The sequence below is a fragment of the Heterocephalus glaber genome, unplaced genomic scaffold (genome assembly GCF_053883595.1).
Source record: "Heterocephalus glaber isolate CG9 unplaced genomic scaffold, H.glaber_assembly_v1.0 deba00000331, whole genome shotgun sequence".
Lineage (NCBI taxonomy): Eukaryota > Metazoa > Chordata > Mammalia > Rodentia > Bathyergidae > Heterocephalus > Heterocephalus glaber.
The window spans coordinates 67311265-67336269 of NW_028258142.1; the positions used below are offsets into that span (position 1 = coordinate 67311265).

The 25005-nt window shown below is 42.6% G+C and overlaps 1 protein-coding gene across 7 annotated transcripts in view; it reads right to left on the minus strand.

The window, feature by feature from the left end:
• Ptpn2 (protein tyrosine phosphatase non-receptor type 2) overlaps nt 1–24537 on the minus strand; it is a 68139-nt gene extending 43602 nt beyond the window's left edge. For 4 of the 7 annotated variants that reach the window (XM_087195159.1, XM_004853277.3, XM_087195155.1 and 1 more), the window contains exons 1-2: nt 24379–24537; nt 2354–2444 (exon numbers count right to left, since the gene is read on the minus strand). In XM_087195159.1, the coding sequence (XP_087051285.1) occupies nt 2354–2444; nt 24379–24534 (247 nt within the window). In that variant the 5' untranslated portion in view covers nt 24535–24537. Of the gene's footprint in view, nt 1–2353; nt 2445–22724; nt 24234–24378 lie in introns of those variants that run through there. The other 3 variants (XM_021265286.2, XM_013075297.3, XM_021265287.2) reach the window with 3 other exon arrangements.
• Between the last annotated feature and the right edge of the window lie 468 nt (nt 24538–25005).

Sequence of the window (25005 nt, forward strand, 5' to 3'; positions counted from 1 at the left end):
GGCTTCAACAGCACGGGAAATAATATCAAGAATCAACAAATGGGATCACAACTAAATTAAAAAGCTTTTGCACAGCAAAGAAAACAGTCAACAGAGTGAACAGACAACCTACAGAATGGGAGAAAATTTTTGCCAGCTATTCTTCAGGTAGAGAACTAATATCTAGAATATGTAAAGAACTCACAAAAACCAACCACCCCAAATAAATGACCAATCAAGAAATGGGCAAATCCACTGCACAGACACTTCTCAAAAGGAGTACACATGGCCAATAAATACACAAAACACTGTTCATCATCTTTAGCCATGGCAGAAATGCAGATCAAAACAACTCTGCAGTTCCATCTTAGCCTACTCAGAATGGCTATCATCAAGAATATAAAAACCAAAAAAAAAAAAAAAAAGAATATAAAAACCAAGGGTGAGCTGTGCATGGTGCTGCACGCCTGTGATCCCAGCACTCAGGAGGCTGTGACAGGAGGATCACTAAGTTCGAGGTCAGCCTGGGCTACATAGTGAGACCCTGTCTCCAACAAAACAAAACAAAACACCAAAAGCAATGGTGGCAAGGTTGCGGGTGGAGGATGATGCACTCCCTCCTACACTGTTGGTGGAATGTAAACTAGTACCACCACTATGAAAATCAGTTTGGAGAGTCCTCAAAATACCAAAAACAAAAATTCCACTTGACCACGCTGTAACTCTCCTGGATATATTCCTAAAAGAATTAAAACCAGCACTCTGTAGTGATAATGTGCATACCCATCTTTGTAGCAACTCATCACAACGGCTAAGCTTTGGAAACACAGCCATCGACAGATAAATGGACAGGAAAATGTGGTCCATATATACATGACAAAGTATTATTTACAAAGAAAAATACTATTATTCAAAAAGAAAAATGAAATCAGATCTTTTGCAGGAAAATGGATGGAAACTGAGACCATAAAGCTAAGTGAAATAAGCCAGACTCACGAAGTTAAATATTGCATGTTTTCTCTTTTTATAAAAACCAAAATAAGTAAGTAACAAAAAGCAGAAGGGGCCCGGGGATTTGGCTCAGTGGCGCCGTGCCTGCCTCGCAAGCGCAAGGTCCTGAGTTCAATCCCCAGTACCAAAAAAAAGGAAAAAGTAGAAGGAAGCCACTCAGGCAGGAAGGGGAGTAAAGGACAGGAGGAAAAGAGGCAGAGACTGCAAATGCTGAAGCTATGTTATATGCATGCACCAATTCTCCAAAACAAACACTATTATTCTGTATTATAAACATGTAAAAATTTCAACAAAAAGATTTTAATTTCCAATGGAAGAGAATACATGTGTTTATTCAGAAAAGAGATATACTCAAAAGGCATTGTTTTTAAATAATTTTTTTTTTACTTTCTGTGTTACTTTTCTCTCCATGCTGAGACAAATACCCGACAGCCAAAGTTAAAGAGGGAAAGGTTTATTTGGCTCACAGTTCATAGAGCTTTCAGTCCGTAATCAGCTGGCTCCCAGGCAGGGTGGCAGAGGGACAACAATTCATGGTGGCAGATGATAAAAGCAACAAGAGACTTAACAGCGCCTTTCCGCCCTTTTTATCTTGTTCAGACTACTTAGGGCAGGTAGCACTCACACCCTTAATCCTAGTGCCCTGGAACCTAGGACTGCATCATGAATCAATTCCAGCATCACACACTCTAGATCCAGCCATCTCTGCAAAAGCCTATGACCACATGAGGCTCCGAAGGGACATCTAGACACAAACCATATTCCTTTCTACATTTCACAAGTTTTCTGCAATGAGTACACACTTCTTTTGTAACTGGGGAAAGAGGGGTCGGGAACCAAAGAGTTCTAAATAGTATATATGACTGTATCATATACACACATATAACAATGACTACAATTACTTTAAAGGCAGAAAAATTATGCATGTAAAAAGAAAAACATTAGTGGGAAATACACCAAAATAATGGGAGCTGTGTTTGAAAGCTGAAATAATTGTAGGTAACTATTTTTCCTTGTACTATATTATGCCTTGAAATTTTTTTTTTGTTTTTGTTTCTGTTTTGGTACCCACAGGACCTTGTGCTTGCGAGCAGGCACAGTGCTGCTGAGCTCCATCGCAGGCCCCTACCTTGAAATCTTTTTTTTTTTTTCCTTACCTTGAAATCTTTAAGAATGTGTATTATGTAATGCGAAAATAACCACCTAATCACCATAACCACCTAATCACCGCACTTACCCCACCCTGAGCCCACACCCTCTCTCCTGCTCCCTGGACCCTGCCTCCTAAACAAACCAACACACACACATACACACACGCACACGCGCACACGCGTGAGAGAGAACATGAACCACAAGTACTTACATGGGCTCACATCTCTGTATCTGTTTCGATTTCTGTTTTCTGGAAACTTGGCCACTCTATGAGGATAGTCATGGGACTCATTCCGAATTTCCTTAAAATGACAAAAATATATTTTAATATCTCTCAAGTTTTATTTAGCAAAACACATCTTCCAAGCCAGTACAGAAAACATTTATTAAGCACTTTTGACATGCCAAGTGGCGTGCAAAGGACACGGTCTATGTCATTTCTGATTTAGTCCTAATAACACAAACAGAAACACTACTACTCCGTTTCAACATGAGAAGTTAGACAATCTGCCAAAAATCAAAAAGCTGGCAAGTGACAGTGTCAGGACTGAACCAAGGTCCTTCAGACAAAGGAAGTCTGTGCGGTTTCTCTACTGTCAGTTCCAGCCTCTGTTCAACTCCTGTAAGCAAGGGGGAAACAGAATTAGTGCAAGGAGGCATAAGCCACATCACACTACCCAAATACTAGAGCTCCTACCTTTACATTCTTAGCTATTTCTTCATTTTCATGCCACAAAATTGTTACTTTGAGAGCAAAAAGAGCCGCAAAATTTATTTCTAAGCCACAACGATTAGTAAAATACCAGGTAAGCCTGAGGTTTGTTCAAAGATGGTGGAGGTTTTCTCTGTGTCCCACATAGAGGAACCCTAGAAGGTTTATCCACATGAAGCATCCAGCCACCTCGTGTGTCCAGTACAGTCAGCTTTTATCTCCCAAATGGAGTTTCTTTTAGCTGTCAGATGATTTATTTTATTGCCACATTTTAGATATACAATATAACATTCATCATAGGGAATCTGTACCTGTACGTGATAGATCTTGCTTTTTTCCCGCTCCCCTCCCTCCCTTCAACCCGTCTTCCCCTCCTTATTTACAAAAGCTGTTTCCATTTCATCCTTCTTTTTCTTGAACCCTCTTTCCTTCCCTCCTCCCCGTCCCTTGTTCCCCTTCTCACTTGCACACTTCCCCCCATTTCCCAATCTCTTTTATACATTTTGGTCCTTATTTCCACTTTCAGTTTCTCACACAAGAGAAACAATGTGGTATGTATGTATGTATGTATTCATTTATTTATTTTGGTACCGGGGATCAAACTCTGGTCCTTGCGCTTGCACAGCAGGTGGCGAAACCATTGAGCTAAATCCCCCGCCCCTAACAATGTGGTATTTAAATGTGTATGTGATTCATTTCACTTAAGGGTATGGTCTCAAGATGCATCCACCCAAATGGAGTATTATTTCAAGAATTCTTCAGGTAAAAACAGAAACATACCAGTCCCCAAAAAACAAAAGTGTGCTTTATCAGTAAATGTTACACTGGGCTTTTGCTCATGCTATCACATAGAAGAAAAAGCATTTTAAACGGTTATTAGAGTTTTATATGTTAAACATAAAGAATCCATTTCTTCATGAAGCTCTTACTGTGGGCTCTTTACACTCCTGTCTGAAACACACAGATCCCCCAGGATCAGTAACTTTCTAATTCCTGTCTTTACCCTTTGTACCTAGTGCAAAAGCTCTTCAATGAGTCAAGATATTCTCTGCCTATAATATGTTATACTTCCACCTAATTTCAAGCTCTAAAACTCAATTACTAGTTTTCAGTAAGTTTCTTCTTTTTCCTTTTTTTTTTTTTTTTTTGGTGCCAGGGATCGAACTCGGGTCCTTGCACTTGCCCAGCAGGTGGTGAAACCACTGAGCTAAATCCCCAGCCCCTAGTAAGTTTTTTCTAGATGAGCCTGGAGAAGAGATTTATTTCCTCCTCCGTCTGCCTTTGCTTCCTTCCACTCTCTGGGTTGAGAGAACTTGTATTTTATAACTTTCCCTCTCCTCAAGTTTCCATTCATAGAACACAATGCCCAGGTTTCCAAACTGAACTTCCTAAGTTTTCTGGAAGTGAAAAAAATAATAATCTTCTAAGTTATAAAACATAATTATTAGTCTGAGGTGGGCAACAGGAGTTTAATTTTATTCTTTCCAAATGGGAAATCAATTTCATACTACTGATTTTTGCATTCATCAGTTAACACTTGCTCTATCATAAACCAAGTTTCTATATATGAATGAGTTTGTTTTTATATCTTCATTCTATTTCACACTGATTTATCCTTGAGACAGTGTCCAATTTTAGTTAGGACAGCTTGGTAATACATCAATACATCTGGAAAGACAAGTTGCTCCTGTTTATTCTCCCCACTTGTGTTACAGTTGATAACACTTTAATTCACTTTATAATTTTCTTCTTAAAGATGCTAAAAGTTCATTCTAAAAAAATCTTATAAGCTTTGTTGCTATTGCAAATGGGGCTTTAAAAACCTTTGCTGATCATTGCTAGTGTATAGGGAAGCCTAGAAAAACCCTCTTACTTGTGTACACTCTAACAAATGGTTATGACACTGCAAAAAATAAAATAAAAAGAGGGAGGGCCCCAAGTGAAGGTGTAGGGAAGATTTAAAATCTGGAAAACATAATAGGACAACCACATCTTGTTCCAAGTCCTCAGCTTAAGAAACACAACATAATACTGTTATAAACACTATTTGCTCTTCATACCGTTCCTTAATTTCGGTGACTTTATGAAGACAAGAAAGCCCAATGCTTTTTAAAAAGCAGCTCCCAGAGACACTATCGCACTCTCCATGTTTCTGTACTGAATGTTTCTCACTTGATTTTCTTACACAGAGTGAGCCCAACTAATACCCATTTCCCCCACCTTGCTCACAGCTAAGAACAGTCCCAGGACACACTCCAGCCGATGGGCTGCAGCCAACAGCTGAAACAAGGACAGAAGCCAACACAGTGGCGCACACCTGTTGTCCCAGCTATTCGGGAGGCTGCGGTGGGAGGATCACTTGTGCCCATATGTTCAAGACCAGCCTGGGCAACGTGGCAAGAACCACTTCAAAAAACAAACCACCGCCGGGGATTTAGCTCATAGTTCCGGCGCCTGCCTTGCAAGCACAAGGTCCTGAGTTCAATCCCCAGTACAAAAAAAAAAATAAGCTTTGCCTCGGGGCTGGGGACTTAGCTCAGTGGCGCTGTTGCCTGCCTTGCAGCCACAAGGTCCTGAGTTCGATCCCTGGTACCGCAAAACAAACAAACAACAACAAAAAAACCACCAACAACAATAAAAACAAACCCACACTGGCTCAGCAGGCCCTTGTCCTCATTTGGATCTGCCTGGAACACAGGTTTTAATGTCCAGGGCTGAGAGCGAAATAGGCAGGAGCCATCCTGAAGAACACAAGGTTAAAAATACATTCCAAGAAAGCTAAGCAGAAACTGAGGGACAGGTCATCAGTGGTGGCATGGAGTTGCAGTAGCAGTCCTGACCTCCATTCTCCAGAATTCTCATCACCTGAGAAACATAAGCTCCTAACTATTAAGTCAGTTACTATAGTCTTTCCACACTGCTAAGCATGTCTCTAACTAATACATACAGGATTACCAAATGTCAACAATAACTACATCGGACACTGATAAGGCATTCTGAGCAATACCCAAAATACAAGTAATTTTACAAGCACTTTGTATGAGCAATAAAATACATGATGTTTCTCAATACAAGACTGGGAAAGCAAGGAGCTGGGCTATTCACTGGGTCTACCATATATAGTACTGCAAAACCAGCTCTAAGGGGCTAAGACTTTCCCTTCTAGCAGACAGAACCCATAAACAGTGCTCCTAAATACCACACTGAGACTATCTCCTGTCAACAGTAAAACTTGCTAATCCAGGGTTTCTCAATCTTGGCATCCTCAACATTTCAGGTGAGACAATCCTTCATTCTGGGGGGCTATCTTCTGTACTGCCTGATGTTCAACAGCAGCACCCCTGTCCTCTCCCCAGTAGTGGTCAGTCATGTGCCTCCTCCTCTCTCTGACAACCAAAATTCTCTCTAGAATGGCAAGGTCCACCACAAACATGCCCACCAACACCAGATGAAAACCATTGATCTAGTATACTAACAAGCCATACTTTAAACTAAGTTTAAATGACCAGAGGGCAGGTGTAGTGCTCCACATATATAATCCCAGCACTCTGGTAGACTGAGGCAGGAAGATGGTAAATTTGAGTCCACCCTGGGCAATTTAGCCAGACACTGTCTCCAAATAAAAAATAAATAAGGGATAGGGATGTAGCTCAGTGTAAAGACCCCAGGTTCAACCAGTACTGCAGGGGTGGAAAGGGTGTCTTTGCTCTGAAGTATAATTTAACCAAAAATTTTAAGCCCAGTTTCTGTTTAATATGATTTTTGCTCAACAAAAAGTAAGGAATAATTCAGTGGTGCCGCCAGCTGCCTGGCAAGCACAAGGTCCCAAGTTCGATCCCCAGTACCAAAAAAAAAAGTAAGGACTAATTCAGTCACTAGCTATTTCTTGTACCAGCAATGATCCAAAACATAAGCAACTGATACACAAAGATTTTTCACAGAATTTTTACAACACTGAAAAGCTAGAAATAAGTTAAGTGACTAATGGCAGAGAAAAGATGGGTTGAATAAATCATGGTATCTTCAAATGAGTATTATGCAGCCATTCAAAAAACAGGCTCTTATATTATGTCAGGGGTAGCAAAAACTTGTATAGTCTTGGGCTGGGGATTTAGCTCAGTGGTTCCGTCGCTTGTCTTGCAAGCGCAAGGACCCGAGTTCGATCTCTGGTACCAAAAAAAAACCAAAAAAAACTTGTATAGTCTCTTGGGAAGGCAATGTATGATATAACAAAGGTGCTGTATGATACAGCAAATGGGACTGAACCATTATATGCTATTTGGAAAAAAAAATCCACTTAGGTCATTAGCTGTATTTGAAATTTATACGAACACATGACTTGCCCATGTTAAGAAAATCTACCATCAATTCTAATTCAAGGCATGTAATCAGAGAAATGAATACATATGTGTAGACAAAAGCATGTGCCCAAACGTTCACAGCAGCATTTACTCACAACAGCAGAATGTAAACCCCCCTCAACATCCATCACCGACAAGTAAGAGGGGTATATACATCTATCATGTCTATCTATAAGAAGGAATGAAGTAATGACGCCTGCAGCAACGCAGGTGAATCCTGAAAGTATTCTTCAGTGAAAGGCTCAAAAGACACGCAAATCCAGAGACAAAAAGTAGATTACTGGGGTTTATTGGCGGGTACGGTGGAGGTAGAAATGGGGAATCACAATCAATGAGTACAGGGTCTTTTTTTTTTTGGCTGCTGAAAACATTTTCAAGTTAAGATTTAGTTGCTAGTGCCTGCCTATAATCCCAGCACTCAGGAGGCTGAGGCAGGAGGACTTCTGAGAGTTCAAGACAAGCCTGGGCTACACAGTGAGTTTAAGGCCAGCCTGTACTACACAGCAAGACTATACAAATATGGTGAATGCCCTGGTTAAATCCCCACTAACTAATACACAGTCATACACACTTCATTTTGTGCAAATACTGGAATTAAAATAAGCAAATACGTATCTTTATGAAGTTTGTTACATACTGTTTGGAAAAGTTTTGAAATATTTTAATTTTAAATGAATATGCCTATAAAAATCCTAAGTCTTGGGACCAGGGATTTAGCTCAGTGGCGCTGTGCCTGCCTTGCAAGCATAAGGTCCTGAGTTCAATCCCCAGTATCAGGAAAAAAAAAAAAACCTAAGTCTTTTAACTGATTCAACATTTCATCTACAATTTTATTAATTCAACCACACTAAGACTTCATTCACCTAGCCATATAATAGGTTTTTTTTTTTTTGTACTGGGGATTGAACTCGGGACTTTGCGCTTGTGAGGCAGGTGCCAGAACCACTGAACTAAATCCCTGGCCCTAATAGGTATTCTTTTTAAATTAAATTCCCAGATAACCAATACAGTGCTTTTTTTTTTTTTTGTACCAGGGATTGAACTCAGGTCCTTGCGCTTGCGCAGCAGGAGGCAAAACCACTGAGCTAAATCCCCGCCATAGTACTTACTTTTTCAAGTGAAAAACATTTACATTTTAGAAGTACTTCTGAAATGCAATACTGGGGGCTGGAAATGTAGCTCAGTGGTAGAGCACTTGCATATCCTAGCACCACCAAAAATAAAAATTAAAAATTATCCTTAAAAACACAAAAACTAGTTGCTTCCTGAAAGGGAGGTGGCTATGAGCATAGCCGCTCTAACTCCTTTCACTCCTACCCTGCGTCACCACTGTTCTCTCTTGTGGGGAACAAGGGTCAGAAGGCTGCACCACCGCATGACTTCCGAAGATGCCAAAGTCACCATGGAACCACAGGTGGTGTCCACTCAATGAGTGACCTTCCCCGGCACAGCACACAATCCCAGCCCTGAGAAGGTGTGCTGGCTGGATCAGAGTCACCAAGAGAAAAGCATCTGGTGGAGTGTCCAAGGCAAGGCCATCTCCTGCTGAGAATCCACAGCAAGCCCAGACCTGCACAGGCCTTCTGAGACCTACACAGATCACGTCCATCATCGCTGTTTTAACAAACTGATTAGACTGGGTTAAAAAGAAGTTCTATAAAAAATATGTCAAACACACACACACACACACACACACACACACAAACTGTACAGAGCAACATTTAACCTCCCCATGAGTCAGCCCACACACTGTGTGCTGTGCTACTACATGATTCAGGCCTCAAGGGCTTGTCCAAGTAAGTACAGCTTTACCTCTGCACAGGGTACATGGAGTTTTTAATTTGGGTTTTGTTTGGAGAGAAAAAAAGTACTTTTCCCTTTCAACAAATCAATAGAGCCTACCAACATACAATTCAAAGACAATCTAAATTTCTTGGCTGCTTTGCTTTATGGATGAGCTGGCAGGAATACAAACAGTCCCCCTCACTGGTGGGGACACATTCCTCCACAGCCAGTGAACACCTGAAACTGCAAAAACACTGAGCCCTGCCTGAGTCAATGTCTTCCCATCTAACCCCAGCATTTAGCACTGTGCCTCAACTTCTGCAGTTAAGGTACAACAGCAAAGGTGCACAAATGTCTCTTTTCTTTCTCACCGCTTCACAATAGATTTGTCAATACTACAGATCTTAAAACCTCAGCATGTTTTTTCTTTCCTAAAATTGAGAACTTCTACCTTTTCTCTCATTTTTTGTTTTTTGGGGGGGTTTTTGGTACCAGGGATCAAACTCAGGACCTTGTGCTTGTGAGGCAGGCGCGGTGCCACTGAGCTAAATTCCCAGCCCACCTTTTCTCTTAAAGGGTAATTTTATGTTTTTGTATGGCATACCTGAATGGCCACATCACTACTCTTGATCTTTGGGGCCATGAAGTAGAATGAGGGTTATTGGAAAACAAGCAGGTACCATGACAGCCAACCTGATAACCAAGATGTCCACTGAACAGCTATAGGGCAGGCAGCGCAGACAGCCAGGATACACACACTGCAAAGGGAATGCTCCAGATGTCACCGTGCTACCCAGAAGAGCACACAACTTAAAATTTACGAGCTGTCTATTTCTGAAATTATGCCCTTAATATTTTTGGACTGAGGCTGGCTATAAGTAATTGAAACCTCCAAGAGCGAAACCAGATAAGGAGGGACCTTATCACTGTACTGTAATTTGTTCATAAATACGGGACCACATTTTTATAGACCTACTTTAATCTCCTAGAGAAATACTGTGGCTATCTTTCCCTGTCAATACCCCATCACCTTCACCCTCACCATCTCAACACAAGGGCTTGCTCTGTTGCCCTGGCTGGTGTCAAACTCTTGGGCTTAAGCAACCCTCCTGTCTCAGCCCCCAGAGTAGCTGCGACCACAGGCACGTGCCACCTCTCCTGGCCCCATCATCATTTTTTTTGGTAGCAGGGATCGAACTCGGGTCCTTGTGCTTGCAGGGCAGGCGGCGGAACCACTGAGCTAAATGCCCGGCCCCCCATCATCATTTTACAACCACTGTCTGAGTCTGTTTGGGTGTTGTAACAAAATACCGTAGCCTGGGTAATGTATGAACAACAGAAATGTCTTGCTAAGTCTAAGGTAAAGGCACTGCAGCTCTGGTAAAAGGGAAGCAGGCATCTTCAGCCACATTTACACCAGGCCCTGCCCCATCTCCCCCAGGTCCCACCTCTTAGCGCTATAGGACTGCGAATGCATTTCAGCTCACGGACCGGGGAGCCACACACATTGGAGCACCGCAACTACAAACGCAGCACCTCTGGCTACAGGATGCACCACAACTCACTCTGTCCAATACCTGGACAACTCGATTCTCAACTTCCTAACTGTTAGAAAGAACGTGGTGACTGCACGTACCTTTCCAAGTATTTCCTGATGACCCTCTAATAACAGAACTCTTCAATCAAGAGCCCACCCTGACAACACGACTCCACAAAAACTAAAGATGAGCTTTGTGTCTTGTCAACACCAGTACTCCAGCATCATCTTTTTTGGTCCTCAGATGCCTTGATTTTTCTGCACTGCTTACTCTTTCAGATAAACCTTAGATTTAAACTTTCTTTGGGCTGGTATTTTTTGGAGTTTTTTTTTTTTGGTACCGGGGATTGAACTTGGGTCCTTGTGCTTGCGGGGCAGGCGGCAGAACCACTGAGGTACATCCCCAGCCCGGGCTGGTATATTTTGAAATTACATTATAAATGAGGGCCAGGGATTTAGCTCAGTGGCACTGCACCTGCCTGGCAAGCGCAAGGTCCTGAATTCGATCCCTGGTACCAAAAAAAATTACATTATAAATATGTGTCAATTTAAAGGGAACTGCTGGGCCAGGGATTTAGCTCAGTGGTTCTGGTGCCTGCTGTGCAAGAGGAAGGTCCTGAGTTCAATCCCCGGTACCAAAAAAAAAAAAACTTAAAGAGAACTGCTATCTTTACAATACCTACTCTCCCATCAGGAATTGGATGTTTCTCCCTTTAAGTCTTCTTTGGCAGTAGTTTTACTTTTTGAAAAGTAATAAATTCAATACTTTTTCTCAGTACTAGGGGCTGAACTCACTACTGTTCTCCCAGGTGGGGAACAAGTGGTCAGAAGGCTGTGTCACAGCTCAGCTTTTACAGGTACTAGAAAGGTACCACGGCCTTTGCACTCAGCTAGGTCCCCAGCCCTGTACGTTTCTTTTTAAATTTTGAGATAGGATCTCATCAAGTCACTAACTTGTCCAGGCTGGGCTTGAATTTGTGATTCCCCTACCTCAGCCTCCCAGAGTGCTGGGTGACAGGTGTGCACCACTGAGCCCAGCTCAACACATTCTTGTTAAGCTTATTCTTAAACTTTAAAAACTTCCTGTGGCTATTCTGACATCAATATTATATATTTTTCTCCTTTAATGACAGTAAAGTATAATGTTATATTCCCTTAAGTTGACCATCTTTATAGTCACAGAATTGATGGTATTTTGTTTCATATTTATTTCTAGATTGTATCTGTTAATTGATAATACATTAGAATTCTGAGATTATCAGCAGAAGAGAGTGTTTAGTTTTATTTTGTATTTCTAAAATGATACCTACTGGGCTGGAGATTTAGCTCAGTGGTGCTGTGCCTGCCTGGCAAATGCCAGTTCCTGAGTTCTATTCCTGGTACCAAAATAAATAAATAAAATGATACCTGTTAATAATATATTAGAATTTTATGACTAACATCAGAAGTAAAACTGACCTGTTTATTCAGAGGGTGGAAAGAAGCTAACTCATTTATTTCTGCCTTTTGTTTTTACACATTTCTTCTTTCTAAAGCTTTGTTTCACGTTGCTGTTTTTCTTTCTTTGCCTAAATGCTTGATTCGGTATTATTCTTATTTCCCCCTTACTTTAACCAAAGATTGTGCCTAAATTTTAAAGTCTGTAACAGCAGTCTTGATTTCTTCTCTCACTCAAAAGTGGCTAAAAAGTGTTTTCTATATATTATGGTCCTTATTTTCTTTTCCCCTGTCCTTTGCTATAATAATCAAGTTGTCCTTGTTCCACTTCATTAACTTAGAAATTAAAATACCATTTCTCAAGGGAAGGGAAAAAAAAATAAGAACCAAGATACTCATGTAATGGTACAAGATCCCAATGATGAATGTAACTGTATTTTACACCTAAAATGTACCAATAAACTTAATGGGGAAAAATAAATTAAAAAAAATAAAATAAAATACCATTTCTATTTTACTGAGGATTGGTCTTAAATTTTTTTTTTTTTGGTACCAGAGATCGAACTCGGGTCCTTCCACTTTCGAGGCAGGCGGCAGAACCACTGAGCTAATCCCCAGCTCTGGTCTTAAATATCTTTAAGAGCATGTTTGAACATGTACTTTTCTATGAATATAAAGGCATGTATTAATAAAACCCTATCAGTAAAACCTATATCACTAGATTATATATTATATACATACATACACAATAAACCTATACACTCTTAGTATACCTATATACTATAAACAATATACCTTAGTATACCTATATACTACATATACAATATACCTATATACTCTTCCTACTGTCCAAATGTCCCTTATTTTCTTCAAATAATCTAAAACTTTGATCCACATTAATTTTTGTTTTTCATTTATTCAAAAAACGTTGCTTGCAATAAGGTTCACAATTATAATTGTAATTATTTGAAGTTAATTCTAGATTAATTTCACTTGGCTTTACTGTACAAATCAACTTCCTGTAATCTGTTCCATTTCCATTAGCACTTGGATTGACATTTCTCCACTATCTTCAGTGTGAGATAAGATAAATTTGAAGATAATCTGATTTGTTCTTCCCTAAAGATAACTTGTTTTTCTTCCTTGCAGGGTTTTTTTAATCTTGAATACTTACAAAATTCATAAGGGTGCATCTAGGTTTTTATGTTAGAAGTTTTTGGGGGTTTTTTTGGTGTCAGGGATCGAGCTCCGGTCCTTGCACTTGCGCAGTAGGCGGCGAAACCACTGAGCTCAATCCCCAGCCCTAGGTTTCTATACTTTTTAAAAACACAACTTTACAGTAAGTCACCTTTGTTCCTGGGATGCAAGGTCACTGAGCCGGAGTCATCCCTTCCACTGTACCACTGGCTATCACCTCCCTTCAGCCTCCTGCTCCTTCAGAACCCCTATGTGCAGACTGAGGGCCTTCCTGCTCTAAGGAGTCTCTCATCATACCCTCTTCTGGGGGTCAGGGTGCTGGGCACATACTAGGCAAGTCCTCTCCACTCCTTTACATTTGTACTCGGAGACATGGTCTCACTAAATTGCCGAGGCTGGCCTCAAACTTTCGATCCTCCTGCCTCTACCTCCCAAGTAGCTAAGATTATGAAGGTGCACTACCAAGTCCAACAGTCTTGAATTTTTTATTTCAAAAACAGCATGCTGTAAACTTAAGAACTCTAGGGCTGGGGATTTAGTTTAGTGGTTTCACCGCCTGCTGCACAAGTGCAAGGACCCAAGTTCGATCCCTGGTACCAAAAAAACAAAACAAAAAAAACCTCTTAACTACCCCCAGTTTATTTTATTATTCTTTGTTGTGCTAGGGGTTGAACCCAGGCACATACTAAACAAGCACTCTGCCACTGAGCTAGTCCTCTCTGTTCACTTTGGAAAACTGAATTATACTTTTTTCTCTATTTCTTACCCTATTTACATGCTCTAAATAACCTTGTCTCAGGCCGGGGATTTAGCTCAGTGGTTATGCTGCCTGTCTTGCAAGCACAGGGACCCGAGTTTGATCCCCAGTACCAATAAATAAATAAATAAATAACCTAGTCTCGTTTTCTTGAGGCCAATTTTCCATACATCTAACAACATTTATTTGTTCATCTTCATGGAAAGAAAACGCACACATCAGTCCTTTAATCCAGCCCATGTAAACGTTTACAGTTTATCATCAAAATCCCTGTCTCCAGCATGCGAGTGGGCGCACGGGCGCACGCAACCTTTTTCTAGCATCTGGTAATGAATCCTACAGACTTTTTGTTATCACAGTGTTTTGGTCACATCAATGATAAATTAGAACACAACAAAAACATCATCCTTGAGCCGGGGATTTAGCTCAGTGGCATCACGCTTGCCTTGCAAACTCAGGTCCTGAGTTCAACCTCCAGTACTAGAAAAGAAAAAAAAAGAGCTTCCAATGCATGGGATTGCAGGACTTTAACAGTCCTGGAAAATTAGTTTCTTGTAGTTTTCCACCACTTATTGTTAATTTCTACTGTTATTTGCATAGTTGCATCTAACAACTTTCCTTTCTTTAAAAATAACAAAGGAACAAACAAGCCAGGCATGGTGGCGCACACCTGTACTCCCAGCACTCGGGAGGCTAAGACAGGAAGGTCACTGAGAGTTCTAGGCCAGCCTGGGCTACACAGTGAGTCCAAGGCCAGCCTGAACTGTATAGTGAGACCCTATCTCAACCTCCCCCGCCAAAAAAATAAACAAGAGCAACCCCCTCCCCATCTCAGAATACTCGAGAGCACCAAGGAGCCCTCTGCTGAGTGCCCTTAGAAAAGCAATCCCATTTGAAGTCAACACAGAGGCAGATTCATATCTGCCCAAGGGAGAGAAGAGCAAGGTGTGTGAACAGACCTGTAGGAGCTTCATGTGAGAGCAGGTGCCTGCCCAGCACGAGGCCCTAGGTTCAACCCCCAGCACCATAAAAGAAAAAGAAAAACAAGAATGAATGAGCAAGAACAAGCCTGCAGAGGCGAGCAGCAAGGGGCAAAGCAGACAAAACAGTTTGTGGGATGTCAACAATGGGAAGCACATAAAAATAAGCCCATGGAAAAGTGAATGATAGATATGTTGAACAATTACAAGCACAAGGTGCACAAGGGAGGGACATATGGGGAACAAGGGTGAACAGGTGCAGAGGGAACAGGTTAAGAGGCAACTGTCCATGTTTCAACACAGAGAGAAATGCTATAAATTATGAAGACAGTATTGTAAATTGGGGGAGATTATTCAACAAACAGCATGATATAAGCAGGTAGCTATGTAGAAAAAAATTAGACAGAGATGGTGATGCACACCTGTAATCTCAGCACTCAGGAGCTGAGGCAGGAGGATCAGCAGTTTGAGAACAGCCTGGGCTACACAGTGACTATGAAGCTGCCTCAAAAGACACATACACACGGGCCAAGGATGTAGCTCAGTGGCACAGCACCTGCCTGGCAAGCACAAGGTCCTGAGTTCGATCCCCAGTTATCAAAAAAAAAAACGGGCCAGGGACTAGGTCAGTGGTTTCGCCACCTGCTGCACAACCACAAGGACCCGAATTCAATCCCCGCTACCAAAAAAAAAAAACTTATTTTAAAAAAAACACATACACATACACACAGGCAGGCAGGCAGGCAGGCAGGGAGGAAAGGAGAGGAAATATTAACTAGCCAGGAACAAGAAAGGATGCCCAGTTTCACCACTGCAACACAGTGCTGAGAACTTCTAGTCCCGGTAACAGGGTGAGGAAAAGAATGAACAGGCATCCAAGTTGGAAGTGAAGATGCTAACCTCTCTCTCTTTTCAAATAGTATGATCTTACTTGTAAAAATCCTAAGAAATTCATAAAAAGCTGTCAAGAGTTAATACATGAATTCAGCAAAGTTGCAAATACAGAATTGGCAGTACTTCTATTCATGAGCAATAAACATCCAAAAGAAAGGAAATGAATAAAACAATCCTACTTATAACAACATCAGAAAGAATACCTGGGAATAAATTCAGTCAAGGAGATGAAATACTTATACCCTAAAAACTAAAAATTTGCTGAAAGAAATAAAAATAAAAGATCACCTAAATAAAAAGACATGCCATGTTTATGAATTTTTAAACCTCAAAGACCTTCAGCATACTGTTAGGATGGCAACAGTATCTAAAGCACTAAATTAGTTTGATGTGCTTCCTATCAAAATCCCAATGGTAATTTTTTTCTCTCTCTTTTTTTTTTTTTTTTGTTTTGGTACCAGGGATCGACTCTGGTCCTTGCGCTTGCGCAGCAGGTGGCAAAACCACTGAGCTAAATCCCCAGCGCCCCAATGGTAATTTTTAAAAATGAAAAAAAGCTCATCTTAAAATTCATGTGGAATTTCAAGGAACCCTAAAGAGCAAAAAAATCTTGGAAAAGAGTAACAAAGCCAAAGAACTCAGTCCTAATTTTCCGATTTCAAAGCTTACTACAAGGCACAGTAATCAAACTAGTTCTTTCTGTAAAAATATAAAGATAGATATACACACCCATGATACAGACAGCAGGATAAACTCATCTCAGTAGTAAACTGACTTCCAACAAGGGTGCCAAAACCATCCAACTGGAAAATTACACTCCTTTCAACAAATACTACTGGGAAACTAGATATCCACACATAAAAGGATGAAGCTGTAACCAGGCATGGTGGCATACACCTACCATCCCAGCTCTCGAGGAGCCTGCAGCAGGAGAATCACAAGCTCATGCCCAGCCTGTGCAACTCAGTGAGACCTTAGATCCAAACGGGGAAAAACACTAATTTAAAAGGGCTGGGACTGCAGCTTGGTGTGAAGATCCTTGGTTAAATCCCTAGCATTGAAACAAACAAACAAGAAAAGGTGAACCCTTACCTTATACTACACACAAAAATTAACTCAAAATGGATCCAAGACTTAAATGTAAAGAACTAAATAAAACTGTAGGTCCAGGGATTTAGCTCAGCAGTTCCCCTGCCTGCCTCACAAGCCCAAGGTTCCAAGTTTGATCCCCGGTACCAAAAAGAAAAGAAAAAGAACTAAAACTATAAAAGTCTTAGTAGAAAACACAGGGATTGCAATCTTCATGAACTTGGATTTGACAATGATTTTGTAAACTTCTCAAAAGCACAAGAAACAAAAGAAAAATGATTGGGGCCAGAGATTTAGCTCAGTGGTTCTGCTGCCTACCTTGCAAGCACAAGGACCTGAGTTCGGTCCCCGGTCCAAAAAAAAAAAAAAATGATAAATTGGACTTCATAAAAACTTTTACACATCAAATACACTATCAAAAGAGTAAAAAAACGGGCTGGGGATGTAGCTCAGTGGTTCTGCCGCCTGCCTGGCGAGCACAAGGTCCAGAGTTCGATCCCTGGTACCCAAAAAAAAAAAAAAAGAGTAAAAAGATAATCCACAAAGAAAATAGCTGCAAATCACAACTGACTAAAGACTGTGATTTCTCTGCATCATTAAAAGTTGATATTTTCCACCTTTTTTATTATACTCATACTAGTAGGCTTGAACATATCCACATCAAGTACACAGCACGTGCCATGACCAGCTATTACTTCAGCTCTTCCCCAGGAGGAGTGCATCTCAAAAGAAGTGCAATACAGAGAACTGACTCCACCAGACCTCAGCCTTCCACCAGGGAGGGCTAAGCACCAAGCACACCTCACTGGCTCTATTTCCTTGGACTGAGCTTTGCAACAGGGCCGTTTTATTTCCACACTGAAGTCTCCAGCTATCAGAGCATCTCCCAGCACATTCTTCCAACAGCTAAGACAGCCATTAGCAATAGAAATTCAAAGTATGTACATCTTTAGGCATAACGTAATTGAACACAACAGAATACAGTACAGTATGAACATTTTTATGTGACTCACTTTATTGTCGTATTTGCTTTATTGCAGTGGTCTGGAGTGAGACCTGTGGTATCTGCAAGGTACCTGTGTGAGGGCCATATTCAAGCTTCAACGTCCTAACATAGTAACGTTTCAAAGAATGGACATTTCCCTAGGTCCTTCCTTCTACAATAGCTTTACAGAGTACATGCAAACCATATGACTAATAAAAGTAAACACTTTTCATCATATAATTTAGGATTCACTTACAGATTTAAAGTATACAAAAAGAAATTTAGGTATGTTCTCTAAGTTAAAAATTCATTATCAACTTGAAATTATCTTAAAGTTCTACTTTTCTCTTATAAAACTAAGATCATTCTTTTCTAACTTCCTAAATTCCTATTTACTGCTCCATCATAATAGCTGAAGAGAAGCCTGGCATGGTACACACCTGTAATCTCTGCACTCGGGAGGCTAAAACAGAAGGACTGCCGCAAATTTGAGGCCAGTCCAGGGTACATAATGAGTTCAGGGCCAGCCTGAACTACATAGCAAGACCCTGACTCAAAAACACAAAACAAACAAACAAACAAAAAACCACAATTCAAGGAAGAACATTCTACATGGCAAGGATTTAAAAACTCTTCAGAGGGGCTGGGGATTTAGCCCAGTGGTTTTGCCACCTGCTGCGCAAGCGCAAGGACCCCGATCCCAGGTACCAAAAAAATAAAAAAACCTCTTCTGTATGCTAGATAACAAACAAAACTATGCATCAATACTAAACTATTTCATATTATTTAATATTTTATAGTATATAAATATATAATTATTTTACTGACAATGATGGACAGTGATAGTAATCGAGAGTTTTTAAATAAATAAATATTGAGCCTATGCTTTGTAAACTCTCCTGTTAAAGGCTAAATCAGAGCAGAAGCCATTCACATTGTTATGGAGTAACTGCAATTTTCTAAGGTCACCCCACCATCCTCAGTCCTTTACTAGGAAGAGAGTAGTGCAAATTCTAGGAGCCATATAAACTGAACTCAACCCACAGAAAGAATTCCTGGAAGCATATACACGGTGAAGAGGAATTGGTAGCTTTCATAACATGAAACTACCACACAAGATTTTCTTCAGAAGAATGAGAGCAATTTGAGACAGGGTTATAAAGGATCAGTGATATGAACCAAATGAAACTGACAGAACTAACAGTGTATGTTAAATTAAGACTTACAATACTGAGATGGAAAGAAATCAAAAAGGCATGCGCACACACACACAGCACCAAGACTCCACACTGAGAAGGACACCAGAAATCCATAGACAAAAGCATCTCATCTTAAACCAGACTCTTGACCAGGACTTCCTGTCAAGTCCTGGGGTGGGGGCTGGGGGGTGTCAGCTCGTTCATACAAAGGTTTCATCTTAAAGATGTCCCAAGGAGCCTGTGATCTTAAACAGCAAGAATTTCAAAACAACCTCCTGACCCATGATTACTAGGTTATCTATATAACATTAAATTAGTACATTTTAATTATTTAAAATGGCATTCCTTTCATTTTAATGGCTATTTCAAATGATAGCCCCACAAGGTAGAACATCATTCCAATTAAAATAACAGAAAAGCTTACTATCCTAATCAGAACAGTATTCAGTCAGAATTTACAGTTCCTAAAATTGCCTGCTGAACTGTGTATCTCTTCCCCAGTTATCAACTGCTACGTTTTAAATTCCATATGCTAAGCTTGACTTAATATGTGGCGAATCATTATTATCCAAAGTAAAGGAGGGTATAATCACAGGTTGTCATTTACTGGTTGACTTAAATATTGTCTGATTCACACTTTCCAACAAGGAATAATGGCTCTAGTGGAGCATTAAGTGGAAGTATCATGCTGGAGTCAGGTAACAGATAAGAATTTCTAAGGAAACAAACCACACTTATGTTTATCTGAGAAAGGGAGAAGATGCCTATGTTAATGTTAATTCTGCTCACTCTGACCTCATTTGTCTGTTCCTCTGGTTTACCCAGACTAAGCTGAGAGCCCAGGGGAGGACATAAGGAAAAGAGAGTGAGCAGACTGCAAGAGCTGCAAGGGTTCCCAGCTGGGCTCAGGTGCTCTTCTGGATGGTGCGACTCAAAGACGCCTGAAAGAAGAAAACTAGAAAGGTCAAGGACAAACACAACCACCTGGATTGCATAATCAGAGGCATCGGTAATCTACAGAACATATGTCAAAGGCAAAACATGACTAGGTATATTCTCTACTGGGCCACCATTCCCCAGGCTGCTCTCCCTTCAAGTAGTCCAACAGATCCACAGAAAACCAAACCAAACCAAACCAAAAAAATCCCTTTCAAGCCTGAGCTGAAGTAATAGCTGGTCTTGGCACATGCTGTGTACTTGATGTGGATATCTTCATGCGTACTAGTATGAGTATAATAAAAAAGGTGGAGTGCCGGGGATTTAGCTCAGTGGTTCTGCAGTCTGCCCTGCAAGCCAAGGACCCAAATTCAATCTCCGGTACAGAAAAAAAAAAAAGGTGGAAAATACCCACTTTTAATAATGCAGAGAAATCACAATCCTTTGTCAGCTGTGACTTGCAGCTACTTTCTCTTGTGGATTATCTTTTTACTCTTTTGATAGTGTATTTGATGTATAAAAGGCTTTTTTGAGACAAGGTCTCACTTTCTAGCCAGGCTGGCCTTGAACTCCCTGAGATCCTCCTGCCTCAGCCTCTGGAATGCAGGCTGCGACACCACACCTGGCTTCTTTGTTCTGAATACTACAATGTACACACTATTTACTAAATTCCTCATTTAGTAAACAATTCATCTAACAATCTAGGTGAAGGGCCATAGCTGTCCCTAAACAGGGATGTCTGTGTTCACTGAAGGCAGAGTAAGGGGCCACAGTAAGAAGCAAAATATTAAAATTCATTTTTCTTGCAATAATTGAGATGAGATATAAAGTGAAAGTTCTCATACCACCAAGGCCAGTTTTTATTATATCTGGATTTTGCTCAAAAATAAATCTTTTCTTTTCCTAGCTCTATTAACACTGCCAAAAGAGTATAACTCAGAATAAGCATTGTTACAAGTATCATCCACTGCTGTGATAAACAAAGCAGAAAGTTCCCTTGAACACTTTTCCTGTTCAAGTAGTGCTACTTTCAACAGTGGTTTGCTTCCTGCAAATTGTGTTCCCAAAATACATCATATGCTGCTGCACAGTATCCAACTCACCACTGTGAAAGAGGAAGTCATGGATGCTACAGAAAGTTGCCACAGAGCTTCACACCCAGCAAGGGAAGGGGTCTGGAAGGGTCCTCAAGGAAGTGAGACTTCGGGATGAGCAGGAGGTATTAAGCAAGAGGGGAAAGGGAGGAAAGTTGTGCCAAGGCAAAGGGAATTCATTTAGAGGGGAAAATGAACACACATTTCCAGGAAGAGAACACAGTGGATAAGAGGGAGGAAAATGAAAGGGGAAACAAAGCCAGAGGCAAGATACGTGGTCTTGGGAGCGGGTGTAAGCCAGTGGGTTTCACACTGTGAGCAATGCAAAACCACTCAGGGTTCAGCAGAGAAGCTAAATAACCATGTTTCATTTCAGCTACCTCTCTTCACTCCTTCCCTTCAAGCTAGGCTTCTTAAAAGAAATCTACCCTGTTCATCTGTCTTCTTCCCACCTTCTCCACTCTGGGCATCTGTAATACACTGGAAATTGCTCTTTAAATGAGTTTTTTAATCTTCTGGTTGCTCACTTCAATGGGCCCTTTCAGCCTTGACTTTATTTTCTCTCTGCAGGATGTGGCCCTGTGGACTACCCACTCCCCCATGGTTCTACCACTGTGCTCCCTACTGCCTTGGCTATTCCTCTTCAGCCTTCACTGCAAGCTGCTCTCTGCTCACTCTCTTAAATGCTGTCAGTCAAGATTCTGTCCTTGGGCTTGCTTCAGCCCTGCCAAACCCTCTATTTTCCCTGGGTGATCTAAATCATCTAGATCCCCAATAGGCTGGGGATTTAGCTCAGTGGCACCGCTCCTGCCTTGCAAGCACAAGGTCCTGAGTTAGATCCTCTGTCCAAAAAAAAAAAAAGAACCCCAAGTACCACCTAGGTGTTCATGTTTCCCAAAACTGTATTCACAGCTCTTCTGAACTCAAAATTTATAAATTCAATCATTTCCATTTCAATGTCTCACAAGTATCTCAAACAAAATTAAAAAGTTCCAAAATCAAACATACCTCTTTTTTTTTTTTGGTATGGGGATTGAACTCAGATCCTTGAGCTTTTGAGGCAAGCAGGGGAACCACTGAGTTAAATCCCCAGCCCAAACACACCTCTTTAACATTTCAAATTTCTATTCCCTCTTCAACCCTCCTTAGGGATGAAATACAGCCTAAGTTCAGCAGCTCAACATTTCTCTTCTGCTTCACTTCAACACTTGTCCACTCCTAGCCCCATCCAACCCAATACTAGCCAGAATGATCTTGCCAAAAAGTCAGTACAGCCATGGTATTTCCAGAAGGCTTAGTGTTCCTCAGCGAGTCCCTATCCACAAGATCCTTATAGGCTGGGCCTCCATTCTCCAGCACTGAGACCTCCCACCAGACTCAGCACAGGTGAAGCTGCTGGTGTTTTCTCAACACTGCATCTCTGGGCTTGTGCATATTTCTTCCTTCCCTGGAGTGCTAATTCTCTTCCTTTGCCTTGTCTTCTCCAACAGGCCAACCCATCCTTCAAGACGGAGATGAGGTCTCCCTCCTCCAGGAACTCCCAGGAGCACCCCCAGGACTCCTACACTCCCTCCCACAGCACCCTATAGTGAACACTGGGCATGTTTCCTCCTGCTCACCTGCAGACTACCTCTGGAGGCTGGGCACACGAGAGGAGGGGCTGGGCCTTTAGGGTCCCTATGCCCGGCCCTGGCACACAGCACGAAAACACGGACTTGCAACAAGTCCAGAACCGAGTGCCTCTGGAGCAGGAGCTTCTCGGTGGCATTCTCTGGGGACATCCAGGGGCCCAGGGCAAAGGCTGGCAGGCGCCTGGAGGTCGGAACATACTCGTGGAATGGCTGAGTAGACGTTCTAGTCACAGGAAAACACAGCACTCTTCCTGGTTTTAGTGGTCTATGAACTACTTCTACTGTAACAGTGTGCATGGCATGGTCCCTACTGACCAAACTGACGCTGGTTCTTCCACTAAGAAAAAACATTAAAACAAGCCTCAACCAACTAAGTAAACCGCAGGATTCCTAGACACTGGGGCACGGAAACGTTTCCTAAACTCCTTGAAATTGGACGTCAGTTTTCGATGGAAGGAGGTACCACAGGTACACTGTGGCTAGAGAGATCACAGCTTCCCAGGAATCTCAAAAATGTTAATAACACCCCCTAAAGTCACACTGATTAAACAAAATGTTAAGCTGAATTAAACTGCAGTGTTCACTCTTCCCTTTCAATCTGTATTTGGATGTATCACTCATACCTCAGAGACAGCAGTCTGCTTAAAACAAATGTAACTGGAAAAGCTCACATGAAGATTCCCACTAGAATTTACATTTAAGATTTTCTATATTTGGAAGAGTCCTTGCCAACATTCTTTAAGTTAGTGCCCTATTTTAAAGTGCTCAGCACCCAGGTGAGCCTGCAGATGTACCCGAGAGGAAAAGGTGACCCTCCGCCATCACCTTGGGGCAAACATTTTTTTATGGTCATCTAATTCAATGGAATGGGCAAAACCCATATCCTCCAGATTTACAGGAAAGCTTTTTATCTCGGGAAAATGTTAATGATTCAACAGCGGAGAAGCAGTTAAATCATCTTTAAAGAGGTAAGGGCACAGGGCGTGGTAGCCCACACCTGTAATCCTAGCACCCCGGAGGTTAAACCAGGAGGATCTCCGCGAGTTGGAAGCCAGCCTGAGATACACAGAGTAAGTTCAAGGCCAGCCTGAACTACACAGAGAGACCGCGTCTCAAAAAAAAAAAACTTAGAAAAAACGAACAGAAAAGAAAGAAACCGAAGCTGTCTCGAGCGCCGGGCCGAGCGGACGAGACCGCGGTAGGCTCCGGACCCGGCGGCCCTGCACCTCAGTGAGCGGGTCGAGCCGGCGCGTCAGAGGCTCGCGCGACCGCTCGGGGCCCCGTCCCCGCCGCAGGGAATCGCGACGCCTGCATGCAGCGCGCGTGGCGGGGCCAGGAGGACCAAGGCCGCCGGGACGCGGTCTTGGGACGCCGGGCGCTGGCCGTGGGGCCGTGAAGCTGCGGCCGGCGCCCCCGCCCCTCACGGGCCGCCCCAAGAGTCCCCTCACGAGTCCTCCGGTCTTTCCGCGCCCCGCACCGTCCTTTCACCGCTAGGACAGCCCGGCTGCGCCTGCGCGACAGGGACGCCCGCCTCAGCCCCGGCCCCGCGCCTCCGACAGCCGCGCGCCACTTCCGTCCGCGCAGGCGGCGGGCGCGAGCCCGGTCCTCTTACGAGGGCGGCCCCCGTGGGCCCGCGACTCACCAGGTATAGCGGCTGCCAGCGACACTGTGCATCCAGCTCCTCGAACTCCCGCTGGACGGTGGCGGGCATGGCGCCGGAGGGCGCCGGCGCAAGCACAGCCTGCGCTGCCGACAGCCTCTGGCCCCCGGCGAGCCGCACGCTGGCTCTGCGGCGCATGCGCGCTCCGCGCCCGCCCCGCCCCCAGCCGAGCCGAGGCTCCGGGAAAGTACCTGGAGCGTCGCACGTCAGCGCAACGCCTGGGCGCCGGAGCGCCGCGCGGAGCACGTAGGGGCGGGGCAGAGCGTGGGAGGGTGGGGGCCGAAGCGCCAGGTGGGGGCGGGGCCGGTCGCACCACGCCCTCTTCCGGCTCCACCCACTGATCTTTCTCTGTCCACCTCTTGAGCTAATTTCTCACCCATCGTCGGCCCTAAGGAGAAAAGAGTGGCCAGCTCTACACATGTGACCTATGAAAAAACGAGTTCCCCGTCACCTTTTTTTTTTTTTTGGTACCGGGGATTGAACTCGGGTCCTTGCGCTTGCGCAGCAGGCAGCAAAACCACTAAGCTAAATCCCCGGCCCTCTTTGTCACTTTTGCTTGGTCTCAGGATGTTGCTCACACTGTTGGTGATCTCACACTCGGGTGGAATG